This window comes from Phodopus roborovskii, unplaced genomic scaffold (genome assembly GCF_943737965.1).
Source record: "Phodopus roborovskii unplaced genomic scaffold, PHOROB, whole genome shotgun sequence".
In the NCBI taxonomy this organism is placed as follows: Eukaryota; Metazoa; Chordata; class Mammalia; order Rodentia; family Cricetidae; genus Phodopus; species Phodopus roborovskii.
Genome location: NW_026125264.1, coordinates 587,995 through 602,035, shown reverse-complemented (window position 1 = coordinate 602,035; position 14,041 = coordinate 587,995). Strand labels below are relative to the sequence as shown.

At 36.8% G+C, this 14,041-nt stretch overlaps 1 protein-coding gene across 2 annotated transcripts in view; it reads left to right on the top strand.

Annotated features, from left to right (window-relative positions):
* Positions 1 to 14,041, top strand: part of Itch (itchy E3 ubiquitin protein ligase) — a 79,608-nt gene that overhangs the window by 18,649 nt on the left and 46,918 nt on the right. Inside the window, exons 4-6 of one of the 2 annotated variants that reach the window (XM_051192543.1) lie at positions 2,796 to 2,937; positions 6,679 to 6,803; positions 7,764 to 7,901. In XM_051192543.1, coding sequence (XP_051048500.1) covers positions 2,796 to 2,937; positions 6,679 to 6,803; positions 7,764 to 7,901 — 405 coding nt within the window. Of the gene's footprint in view, positions 1 to 2,795; positions 2,938 to 6,678; positions 6,808 to 7,763; positions 7,902 to 14,041 lie in introns of those variants that run through there. The other variant, XM_051192553.1, reaches the window with a different exon arrangement.

Sequence of the window (14,041 nt, the reverse complement as noted above, 5' to 3'; positions counted from 1 at the left end):
GCTACTTTTTTAATTTGTTTTGGAAAAATGGCTATTCAAATCTGGTTCCTATTGTTAAGTAACATCTAAATCTTTGTGTATCCCTTTAGCCATACTGTACATCATTTTAAGATTAATATTTTAACATGCTACCCCTTACGTTATGTTTCTTCCCAGAAACCTGCATTGCTTCTTTTCATTGAGGTGTAGAAATTTTTTAGTCTTAGTTAAGACTTTCCACAGTATAGTTTCATGTAGTCAAGATGAAATGCTAGATTTTTTTTTTAAAGGCATGGCAGGTACCTATAGCTTTTACTACACAGTGATCCCCAGTCTCTTTCCCTTTAACATTTGTTGATTATAGACCACTCCACACCCTGGTGTATTACTTAGTTTCTACTATTCTTTGTTTACATCATCTAGATTGTGAATGTGTTAGGCCACAAATCATATCCCTTTAAGAAATTATATGTATATGTATGTGGCCTCCAACATGTATCTTAATTGCTACATTCAATTTATCAAAATCTGAGGGCAAACTGGGCTGTGGTGGTGCACACCTTTAATCCCAGCACTCTGGAGGCAGACACAGGAGGATCTCTGTAAGTTTAAGGCCAACCTGATCAATAGAGTGAATTTCACTACAGCCCAGGCTGTTAACATGGAGAAACCCTCTCTGGGGGTGGGGTGAGGGGGGAGTAACTTCTTGATGATATCACAGAGTTAGTATGTCTAGCCATTTTAATATTTTGTCTAAAAGTTCCAAGGCTTCTCAAACACAGGACTTAAAAAAATAAATAAACAAACAAGCAAACAAATATAATAAGGAACTAGGAATATGGTTCAGTAGTAAAAGTGCTTGCTGTGCAAATATGAGGACTCTGGGGTTCCTTTCCTCAGAAATCCAAGTAAATGCTGGGTGACTGTGGTGGCCTACCTGTAATTCAAGCCTTGGAAGGTGGAAAAGTTAGCAAGAACAGCCGTACAGCCAACTGTAGCTTTAAATGAGAGACCTCCCTTTAGTACATAAAATAGAGGAGCAATTAAGGATGATTCCCACCATCAACCTTGAGCCTTCAAATGCATTCATACACACATGTATACTTACCCACATATGCAACCCAAATACATGCAAAGACCCATGATTAGACACATGTCTAGACACATACCACACCCATATAAGAAAAGTGGAAAAACAAATAACAGATAAAAATTATTTTCAGCAAGTATATCATATATTTGTCAGATTTCTGATACTGTAACAAATCTCTGAGATAATGAACTTATAAAAAGAAATGGATTGAGCCAGGGATAGCTTAGTGGGTAAAGGCACTTGGCCACGAAGCCTGGTGACCTGAGTTCAATCTCTAGAACCCGCATGGTAGAAGGGGAAAACTGTCCCCCTCAAGTCGTGCTCTGGCCTTCACATTTTCACTGTGGCACAAGCACTCCTTCCAATGCATAAAATAAATACAATGTAAAATGAAAATACATATATATATATATGAAATATAAATGTACATGCATGCATGCGTGCATACATAAATACATGGGTTTTAAATCCTACTGTCTTAGGGTTTCTATTGCTGTGAAGACCATGATAACTTTTTTTTTTTTCTTTTCTTTTTTTGAGACAGGGTCTGTCAGTGTAGCCCTGGCTGGCCTGGAACATCTTCTGTAGACCAGGCTGGCCTAGAATTCAGAGATGTACCTGCCTTTTGCTTCCCTAGTGCTGGGCTTAAAGTTGTGTGCCACCATCCTGTGGCTTGATCATTGCAACTCTTATAAAGGAAAACATTTAATAAGGGGTTTTCTTATAGTTTCAGAGGTTTGTTCCATTGTCATCATAGTGGGGTGGGGAGTAGGGAGCATGGTGGCACATAGGCAGACTTGGTGTTGGAGAAGTAGCCAAGAGTTCTTTTATTTTATTTATTTTTTTTAATTTGAGACAGGGTTTCTCTGTATTGTTTTTGAGCCTGGCCTGACACTCACTCTGTAGACCAGGCTGGCCTCGATCCACCTGCCCCTGCCTCCCAAGTGCTGGGATTAAAGGCGTGCGCCACCAATGCCCGGCTTCCAGGAGTTCTATATTCAGATCTGCAGTCAGAGAGAGAGCCTGGGACTGGCATAGGATTTAGAAACCTCATAGCCTGCCCCCAGTGACACATTTCTTCCAACAAGGCCACACCTCCTAATCCTTCTAATCCTTTCAAATAGTGCCACTCCCTGGTGACTAAGCATTCAAATATATGAATCTATGGGGGCCATTTTTATTAAAACCACCATACCATGTTCTATGTCAGCTTTGTGTGTGTGTGTGTGTGTGTGTGTGTATGCGCGTGCGTGTGTGAGAGAGAGAGAATATGCACGCACACACATACACACACACACACACACTAGTGGAAAACAAGAAATGATTTGGCTGAAGTCATGTTAGGAAACAATTTGATCTGTGGGAAGTCAGAGATTTATGGCCATCTCCTGGGCCTGAGTTTGCTCAGTTCCTAGATGTTAAAGTACATGTTATGCTTCTTGGGGAGCCAGGCATGGTGGCCATGCCTATGTTCCTGGCACTGGCTATGGAGGGTGGGTCTCTGGTAGTTATTTGAGTATCTGATGTGTAGAAGTCCTGTATATATGTGTGTATTTACTAATATAGGAAGATATAAGAAGTACAAATACTATAAATACAATTAATAAATATTTTAGGAAATAGTTGCTTCTAAATTAAAATAACCAGCTAAATCTTTAATGAAATGGCATTGGTCAAGGAGTAAACTAATATTTCAAATGTTAAATTACTTTTTCTTTTACAGTCATCTCAGCCAAACTTAAAGAAAATAAAAAGAATTGGTTTGGGCCAAGTCCTTATGTAGAAGTCGCAGTAGATGGGCAGTCAAAGAAGACAGAAAAATGCAACAATACAAACAGTCCCAAATGGAAGCAACCCCTTACAGTGTAAGTTCCTACAGTGTGATACTTGTTTATACATGAGCAGAGATGTGACTCCCAATATGCCTGTTTCTTTGCATTCCCTTTTCTCTTTTACCTTTCCCCACCTGCTCCTAGGATTCTTTCATCTGGTTTCCTTTTTGTTTCTCTTTAGATGATTTCCTGTTCTGGTCTGTCTTCATCTTCTCCAGTTTAGTGGGTGATGGTATCACTGTAGCCATTGAAGAAAAGTGGGAAGAACTCTTTATAATAGCTGTCCCTTTTAATTTTAGTTTTCTAAATAAATTTCTTACATTAATTAGTATTATTTATATCATTATAACAGCCTTTAAGAAAGATTTTATTTTATGAGTATGTGTGTTTTGCCTGTGTATGTGACTATGCACCAAATGTATATAATGTCCTAGGAGGTCAGAAGAAGGTGTCATGTCCCTTGGAACTGGAGATACAAATGGTTGTTAGCCACCATGTATATGTTAGGAAGAGAATCCAGTTCCTCTGCAAAAATTAGCAATAGCTCACAATCCCTGAGCCATCTTTCTAGTCCTAGTAGCCCTTTTCTTTAATTGGGGCTGAATCAGAGATTAACTCACTTTTAAAGAATCTTTTTTGTTTTGTTCTAAGACAGGGTATTGCTACATAGTTCAGGTTTGCTTGGAACTTGTTATGTAGCTCAGACTAGCTTTAAATTCTTTATCCCTTTAACTTCAAGCCTCCTGAATGCATGTACTATAGGTATGTGCTTTAATGCACAGTACTCAATTATTCCTGTTTTCCTTTTTGAGAAAGGACTTTTCTTCATAGTCCTGGCTGTCCTTGAACCTACTCTGTAGACCAGACTGGCCTCTAACTCAAATATCTATTTTCCTCTGCCTCCCAAGAGCTGGGATTAAAGGTGTGTGTTACCATTCATTCCTGCAACTCTGTTTTTTAAATTAGGGTTTTATGTATATGCATATGTTGGGTATGGTTTTAACATGCATATAATTCCAAACCTTCTCAGGTTAAGATGGGGGACTACACGTATTAGGCATACCTGAACCACATTGCAAAACACTATTTAAAGAAATAGTTTCATTAGGCTGGAGAGATGGCTCAGCGGTTAAAAGCACTGGCTATTCTTCCAAAGGTCCTGAGTTCAATTCTCAGCAACCACATGGTGGTTCCCCTTTTGGCTTACAGGCATACATACAGACAGAATACTGTATATATAATAAATAAATAAATCTTAAAAAAAGAAATAGTTTTGTGTATTTTAATCATAGTGCCTCTGCAAACCAACATTCAATTTTGTTACATTTTAAAAATATTATATAAAATATGTTATGCCAAAAAGTTTTACCACACATTTTATTCTGTAGCATTGTTTTTATTTATTTTTATTTTAAAAATACTTTAATTTTATTTATGTGTGTGTGCATCTCTGTCTGCAAATGGGTGAGGGTAACCTCAGAGGTCAAAAGAGAGCTATAGATCCCCTGGAGCTGGGATCAAACTCTGCTCCTTTGGAAGCATGTTTAGTGCTTTTAAGCACTGAGCTAACCTTCTGGCCCTTATTTTAATTTATTTAAATTAATTTATTATTATTCTGTGTGTGTTTATGAGGGGGCGCATGCTGTGGTAGTCATGAAGTTAGGGAACAACTTTGTGGAGCCAAATTTTCTTTGTGGATTCTAGGGACTGATCTCGGAAGTCACTGAAATTGTACTACAAGTGTTTTACATTCTTTGCCATCTTTCTAGCTCCTATAACTCTGCTTTTATACTTAATAATCATATCATGTTTATACTTCTAGTTAAGTATAATACAACTAATATCTTTATGTAGCTTTATGCAATTTCTCTCCTAAAATAGTTGTTTTCTAATATGTGCTAATATTAAGGTACTAGGCTTGTATAATTTATATCTATGCATGGGCGTGTATGCTGATAATTTTTATCATTAGTATAAATTTATAAAAATAAGATAGCACTCAGTTTGAACACTTAACTGGTAAAATGTCAGATGTTGATAGTACAACCTGAAACATTTGAGCACTCATTGAAAGGGACTGTAATTTTTAAAATTAAGAGGAAAAGCATTATTTGCCAATGAATAGATTTTAGAATAATGCAGCACATAAGATTTGGGGAGCATAGGTTAAAATGTGATCAGAATGTCATGAGTTGTTTCAATATAAAATACCAAGTGCTGGGTGGTGGTGTTGCACACCTTTAATCCCACCACTTGGGAGGCAAAGGCTGGTGCATATCTGTGAGTTTGAAGCCAGCCTGGTATACAGAGAAAGTTCCAGAATAGTTACACAGAGAAACACTGTCTCAAAAAACAGGACGTCAGTAACAATAACAAAAATACAGATTATTTTTACTACCTGATATTTGCAACTCTTGATTTTGTTTCACTTAAATAATTAAACTAATGACTAGGAAAAAAGGATGTTCTTTTAAATGTCAAGATGAGAAACTATAAAGTTTTCTTTTCAAACAATAACTTTTACTTATTATATTTATTCCCAGTAAATGGCAAACCAATTGATATACCTATAATATGAATGTCTGAAGTCTTAGGAACTTTTTGATGTGTCTAATGATAATTTTAAGAAAATGAATGAAATTTAAAAATTACGTGTGTGTGATCCTAGCTCTTCAGAGGATTTTAGATTTCAGACCAGCCTGAGTTCTAGGCCAGTGAATTCTACACAGTGAGTTCTAGGCCAGCTAGGGTTATGTAAGTCGGACCCTGTTTTAAAAGACAAAAGAGATAAAAATAAAATTGAATTAGTAAGAATTTACTGAAGGTCAATTTAGATTTTGTGTGCAGAATTTTCCTGATCTCCTAATTTCTATTGCCTTGGAAACAGCATTATAGAGTACATTCTTTCTTGTGTGCTTTTGCCAAGTGGAGACAAGGTCTCATTGTGTTGTCCAGTCTTGCACATCTATATGTGATGGTTATCCTGGTGACTTTGCCTCCGGCACCGTGAAACTTGTTTAGCTATATAATTTTTAAAAATGAATGGTGGCCTGCGGAACTTTTGGTGTATAATAGTAGACTTTAGTTCAAACTTCAGCTAGCTTACTAGCTGGATGACCTTGGCAGTTTGCTCAACTTCTCTGAAGGGCATCATGCTTAGTATTAATTCTCATATGAGAATGGGCATTAATGAAACTACCTCAAGCTCAGTTTAATGCATTGCATAAGTAAGAATTTAATTTGTAAATTTACTATTTTCAAAAAAATGTATTTTAAAATTGACACATAAAGTTATATATATTTTTGGGGGCATGTTTTATTGTTTCAGTAAATTCACTCTTTTAATAGTTTGTTACCTTACAAGCAATTTTGGTGTGTGTGTGTGTGTGTGTGTGTGTGTGTTCCAGTTGCATTCAAATACAGGTTTCATGAGATTTCAGAGTATAGACCACCTGGCTAATAGTAAACTTTAAGAGGCCCAATGAGGGAATGCCCACATAGCCCAGTGGGTAAAGGTGTTTGCCTCCAAGACTGACTACCTCAGTTAGATCTCTGAGATCCACTTGGTGGAAGGAGAGAACCAACTCCTACAAGTTGTCCTTTAACCTCCACATTCAGCTAATTAAATAAACATAATTTGTTTTAATTTAAGAAAAAGAGGTACAATGAAAAAATTTTAGATGCTAAAGCTTGATTTTTAACTTATTTTAACTTATTAAGGGTCTCATTATGATGTTTAATGAAAACAATATTTCTCTCCTTTTTTACTTTCAGTATCGTTACCCCTACGAGTAAATTACATTTTCGTGTGTGGAGTCACCAGACCCTGAAATCAGATGTTTTGTTGGGAACTGCTGCATTAGATATTAATGAAACATTAAAGTCAAACAATATGAAACGTATGTATGTAAGAGTTACATAAAATGTACTTTGCTGTTTTTTGGAAGAAACTCTTATGTTAAAAAGGTGAAACAACCCACATCATTATTTGTCCTTAAATATTATTATTTAATATTTAAATGATTATTGAGCTGGGTGGTTGATACACTTCATTGTAGCACCTGGGAAGCAGAGTTAGATGGAGTTCTACAAAGTCGAGGCCAGCCTGGTCTATGTATTGAGTTCCAGGCCAGCCAGGTCTACATTATGAGATTAAAGCAAAACAAACAACTACAACAAGTATCTATGTGGTTATAGGGAGTGACAGAAAAGTGTTAAAACTATTTAGAGCATTCTGAATAATCTTGATTTTGGTCATTCATTTTGGAGATACGATTTTAGTAAATATTTATTTCACTAATAAATATTAATAAAGTAACACATAGTAAATTATATAAAAACTAAAAGATTTAAAGCAGACATGAAGAAAAAAATACGGGAGACAAATGTGCTATTAGGGTTAAAGGTGTAGGTAGATTTTTCAGTGTTTCTACTGCTTAATTTTGATGGTTGTTTTATTTTCATTTTTAAAATCATAACGCATTTTAGTTAGAACTCATATTTTAAATGTGAATTGTTTTTCTATCCTTTAACATAATTCTAAGAACTTTTTCCCTTATTTAGATCTTTATCATATATAATCCATTCTTAAATTATGTTTTCATTCAATATAGTCCAAGTTTATATTGGTATATGATCTTTGTTTTCATGCTAGTTTGATTTATACTATTGTTTTTTCAAGGGGGATGACTATAAGAAATGATTTGGTTATCTAATATATTATATGTTATATTAAATATTATATATACTGGTGAAGTTTATTTTCTTTTTAAAAAAGCAATGTTGTAGTCTCAAAGGTCCTTAAACCTTTGTCCAGTAAAACAATTTACAAATCTTGTATACTTTTTGTTCTTTTTCAGTTGAAGAAGTAGTTATGACTTTGCAGCTTTTAGGTGACAAAGAGCCAACAGAAACAATGGGAGACTTGTCAGTTTGTCTTGATGGGCTGCAAGTAGAAGCTGAAGTTGTTACTAATGGTGAAACTTCATGCTCAGAAAGTAAGTGATTACCTTTTTTGTTTGTTTGTTTGTTCTTGGTTTTTCATGACAGGGTTTCTCTGGGTAGCCCCGGCTGTCCTAGGACTTGCTCTGTAGACCAGGCTGACCTCAACTCAGAAATCCACCTGCCTCTGCTTCCAGAGTGCTGGGATTAAAGGTGTGTATTTCCACAGTGTGGCTAAGTGGTTACATTTTCCCTTCCTGTTTTGAAGATAATAATATACTGTGTAGATGGGTGGTGGTGGTACACTAACCCGTGCATACATGAGTGGGTCCCAGGTTGACATCAGGATGTCTTCCTCAGTCATTTATCTGCCTTTAAAAAATATTTTTAACTACATGTAAATGTTTGTCTGTGAGTGTATGTCATGTGTGTGTATTCCCTGAACTATCTGGTGGAGCTAGGTGGTTGTGAACTGCCTGACATGGATGCTGGGAATCTAACTTTGGTCCTTACAAGAGCAATATGTGTTCTTAACTACGAAGCCCTCTCTTCAGCCTCTGTCTGCCGTGTTTCTTTGAGACAGGATTTCTCTCAATCCTCCAGTTTATCTATGGTGTCTAACCAGAGAGCCTCAGGATCCACCTGTTTCCACCCTTCTGCTTATTGCTGGCATTAGAAGCAAATGCTGCCTCACAAGGTCTCTACATGGATGCAAAGGATCTGAACCTAGGTCTTCATGTTTTACAGCAAACACTTTACCCACTGAGCATCTCCCTAGTACTAGGTTGGTCTTGAGCATCCATCTTCTCACCTTGGCCTTCCAAGTGCTGGGATTATGGGCAGACATAGGCCAGCATGTCCAGCTCAGTTACTGCTTTGTGGTTAAGGTCTCTTATGATTCTTCTGACAACAATAGCTAGTGTGGTATTTGTAATTATTGTTATTACTGTTTTTTTTTAATCTTTAAAATATAGTTGTATCCCTTTACGAGTGCACAATGGCATTAATTACATTCATCAAGTCTTATTACCATCAACACTGCCTATTTTCTTTTTTTAAAAATAACATTTATATTCTATGTTACGATTAGCTTTCTGGCTCAGCAGGTCACACCACCCTTCACAGCCCCAAAGAAACACTCCGACACTATATTAATTGTGAAACTGTTGGCTATTAGCTACTTTTTCTTATTGGCTACCTCTGACTTTAATCATTAACACATTTTCTATTAATCTTAAGTATTTCCATGTGGTCTTGGCTTACCGGGAATGCCAGACCTCCATCTCCTTTGCCTGCTACATCTCTGCAGAGAAAAGAGCAATTTCCTGTTTGTCCCTGCTTATATTCTGATTCTGCCCAGCTACGTCACTTCCTGCCTGTCTATACAGACCTCTAGACCTCTATGGTTAGCTAGTGGCAGTATCTGCCATGCTACCTCACTTCCTGCCTGGCCAAAAAGTGTTTTATTCATCAACCAATAAGACAAACATATATACATACGGAAGAACATTTCCCATCATTTCTTCTTTTCTGTCTAAATACAAAGAAGGGTTTTAACTTTAACATAATAAAATTACATATAACAAAACAGTTATTAAGCAAGAATATAATTACAATGTTTAGTTCATTAACGTCAAGAATTAAAGAAAATATTCTATCATCTATCTTTGATTCTGAAGTCTTATATGTAACTTATCTTTAATCCTAACTAAGGAAAACTATAACCATATGTCTTCAACTCCATCAAAGAACACAGAAGGATAATATATAAACTCTAGAGTTGACAGAGACATTTGCTACCTGGACAGTCACCTGAAGTTCTTCTGTAATGTTGGGGCATCCACCTTCAGCCCATAGGCCATAGTGTATCTGACAGACTTCTCAGTGAAGCAGGGAATTTAAAACAGTTTGTCAGTCATTTTTCTCTGTGTCCTGCAGAATGTCTGGCAGATTCCTCCACGAAGCAGGAACCCTTTAGGACTGTCCATCTTGTTTTTCGAGTTCAGCAGTCACTTTCCTGTGGGTCCTGCATGTTCAGTTTATGCAGCAACAGCCAAACAGTCTAGGCAAGGTTTGTGGTCACTCTAGCAGTTTCTTGCCCAAATGGCTAGTTTTGCTATATCAAAATCAAACTCCGTAACAAGTTTCTTCGATGCCCATCTTCCTCTCAGATGTAATTGGTTTTGCCAGGAGCAGTTGTGCCTCAAAGTCATGAAAAACTCTGAACCATTTTAAATGCCATTTTCTGAAGGTCTTTGAAAGACTATCCATCTCAAATATATCTCTGTATATCTAGAAATCCTAACTAACATAAGTTTTGACTACTATAGGTGATTATATATAATCTGTATTTAATTTTGCATTACATTTTAAAAGATCTGCATAAACACAAGAGGAGGAATTTACATATCACAAAATTGACCTTAAATTTGTGTCAATAAATGAAAATCCATACCAATGCAAAGTATTCATTCCTATATCATTTCCCCCTTTTTTCCTTTAAAAAGAGATTGACTGTGATCATTACCATTTATAATCAACCCCATATAAATGAAAACAAACATTTATAAAGAATATTTGGGAATGTGGGCATTGTTCTTTCCAATCTACTTCCTGCTGTTAGGGGGCTCTGTCTTTCAGATCCTAAGAAGACTCAGAAATGCTGGCTGTAGTGGTCTGCAAGGATGCCTTGTCCCAGCTGTTTTGAATGTTGGATCACCTGGGCCACTGCTTCACGGGGTCTTGCATCATCAAACCATATTAGTTAGGAATGCCAGACCTGCATCTCCTTTGCCTGCTACATCTCTGCAGAGAAAAGCGTTATTATTGTTCTTTTTTTCCAGAAAAAAAGTGTTTATTTTCTTTTTAAAAAGGTATATAGCTTAGTGGTAGAGTGTTTACCTAGTATGTACATGACCCTAAATTCAATTCCCAATGTCATAATAAATAATAAAAAAGACACTGATCATATTAAATGTTTTGTTGCAGTGTTTCTATAAATTTAAAAATTTTTCTTTTTAAAAATTTAAAAATTTTAAAAATTCCTCAAGTTAAAAGGCTGGAAGAATAAAGGTTGAATCACACTGGATAGTGGTGTTGTGTGCCTTTAATCCCAGCACTCATGAGGCAGAGGCAGGCAGATCTTGGAGTTCGAGGATAGCCTGGTCTACAGAGTTTGTTCCAGGACAACCAACGCTACCCTGTCTTGAAAAACAAAATAACAATAGCAACAACAAAAAACACCCAAATCCCAGGCAAAATATTTTTGGATTGGAGACATGGCCCAGTGATTAAGAGACTGCTCTTTTGGAGGACCTGGGTTTATTTCTCAGTACCTATATGATAGCTCACAACTGCCTGTAACTACAGTTCTGGGGAATCCTTTACCCTCACTCAGACATTCATGCAGGCAAAACACCAGTGTACATAAAAAAATAAAAATAAATCATTAAAAAAAAGTTGATTCACAGTTGGCCTGTGACTATTGAACTGATTGATAAAGTATATCCTAAATGCTATTCATATCAGCTAATATGGTATCTTTGAAGGCTACTCCTTCTACTGCCAATGGTGGATATACGTTACCACCTGTAGCAGTGACTGATTGAGTTTAAATAATTTCAGATCCTGTAGTACTGGACAGTCAGTACAAGCTGGAATCCATTTGCCATTTCTATGCCCATTCTGTAAACCACACTTTCAGGGATATCTTCTGTGTTATTATAGTTAAAAACCTGACTCATTATCTCTGTGCTGGTACGTTTTACAATTTGTAGGGTATACTGGTTTGTGTTAAAGAGGAGTTAAGTATAATAAAGAAGTTTCCAGTGGCACCTTATCTGGTATTGTCTTTAGTAAAACTTCTTTCCAGTTTTTTTTTTAAATATTTTTTTTTAAATTTATTTGTTTATATTGTGTTGTATTCTGCCTGCATGTATGCCTATATGCTAGAAGAGGACGCTAGGTCTCATTACAGATGGCTGTGAGCCACCATGTGTATGCTGAGAATTGAACTCAGGACCTCTGGAGGAGCAGCCAGTGTTCTAACCTCTGAGCCATCTCTCCAGCCCCTCCAGGTTATTCTTAACAGATATTTCTCTCATTTAGTAATATACTAAATTATTTCACATTTTTTAAAATTTTAACCCTCTTCCTGCTTCTTCTTTCCACTCTATTGTTTTCTTTTTCCTTATTCCTTTTTTTTTTTTTTTGGACAAGGTCTCACTATATAGCTGTTCTGGAACTTTACTCTGTAGACCAGGCTGGCCTTGAATTTATAGAGATCCACCTGCCCCTGCCTCCTGAGGGCTGGGATTAAAGGTGTGCGCCACCACTCTACTTTTAGAACTCTGCATTAATAGTTTTGGTGTTTGGTCTGAGAAAGACTTGTTTACTTAGAACGGAAGTTATTATAAAGTGGTTCCAGCTGTCAGGTGCTATGACCCTCTGTTGCTTCATTGGTGAAGGAATTACTCTTTAGCACAACTTTTTTTATAGCAGGAGCTTGAAGCTAGTTCAGAACAATTTTCTACACTGTGTTTAAATTCTGTTTTTCATTTTGTATGTGTGTGTGTGTGTGTGTGTGTGTGTGTGTGTGTAGGAATACTTGTGCCATAGCATACATATGGGGATCAGAGGAAAACACATGCGAGTCAGTTTTTTACTTCTACCATGTTGGTCCTGAGTGTTGAACATAGCTCATTAGGCTTGATGGCAAGTGCCTTAATGGACTCTGAGCCTTTTTGTGGCCTTCCCTCCTTTTTTTTTTTTTTTTAAAAAGAAATTACAAAGTTGAAGGAAAATTCAGAAATGATTACATTGCTTCTGAATTGAACTTCAGTTGAATGTTCACAGGATCTATAATAGTTACATTCTCTCTCTCTCTCTCTCTCTCTCTCTCTCTCTCTCTCTCTCTCTCTCACTCTCACACACACACACACACACTAAAACATCTATAGATAAGTCACGTTGTTAAGCTCCCTTAACCCTGTGTATTTACAGCTTCGTGTTTGTCTTCTCGGTGTCTGGCACTTGAATGCAGAAGTCATGCTCATGAGTCTTTTACTTTAGAGTGAAATGTAAAGGTGTGAACTGCCATGTCTGGCTTGGGTTCCTGTTGTTACTATTTTGTTTTTTGAGAAAGGGTCTCACTGGGTGGCTTAGGCTGTCCTTCAGCTTTCTTTGTACTTTGCATTGGTCTTGAATTTAAAGCAGTTCTCTTTTTAAACTTTTCTTTTAAATTTTATATACATTGGTGTTTTCCTGCAAGTATATCTGTATGGGGGGAATCAGATCTCCTAGAAGAGGACAGCAGTGAGCTGCCATGTGGGTGCTGGGAATTGAACCCAGGATCTCTGGAGGAGCAGCCAGTGCTCTAACCTCTGAGTCATCTCTCCAGCCCCTCCAGTTTATTCTTAACAGATATTTCTCTCATTTAGTAATATACTAAATTATTTCACTATTTTTAAAATTTTTAACCCTCTTTCTGCTTCCTCTTCTTACTCTATTTTTTTCTTTTTCTTACTCCTTTTTTTTTTGGCAAGGTCTCTCTGCAAAAGCAACAGGTTCTCTTAACCGCTGAGCCACTTTCTAGCTCCTATATTCTTTGTTTTGATTTTTTAAAGACAGACTCTCTATATAGCCTTGGCTGCCCCGGAACTCACTAAGTAGACCAGACTGTCCTCTAACTCAGATCCCTATTCTTCTGCCTCTCTGAGTGCTGGGGTTAAAGGTGTGTACCACCACACACTGCTCAAAATACTAGCTAACTTGCCTTCCCCCAAAGGCCAACAGGATTCCTTTGTCATTGTTATATGTGTAAGTGTTTTGCCTGCATGTATGTATGTGCACCTGTTTGTGCCTGGTTTCCACAGGGATCAGAAGAGGGTGTTGGATCTAGAGCTACTATGTTGGTGCTGGGAATTGAACTCAGGTCCTTTGCAGAAACAATATGTGCTCTAAACTGCTGGGTCAGTTTTCCTGCCCTTTTGTTTATATTTTTGTTTGACATGATGAAGGGTGCTTTAAAAATTGAAGCTGTTAGGCTGTGGTCCTATTTTTTAGGTAGGACTTTTATTGTATTCATTAATTTTTTTCAGTTTATGAAGCACTTTGATTTGTATTCTCCTATTTAGTATGTATTTGAGGTCTAAGCCCACATTACAAAGTAAACACTCATGAAAACTACCATACGGTC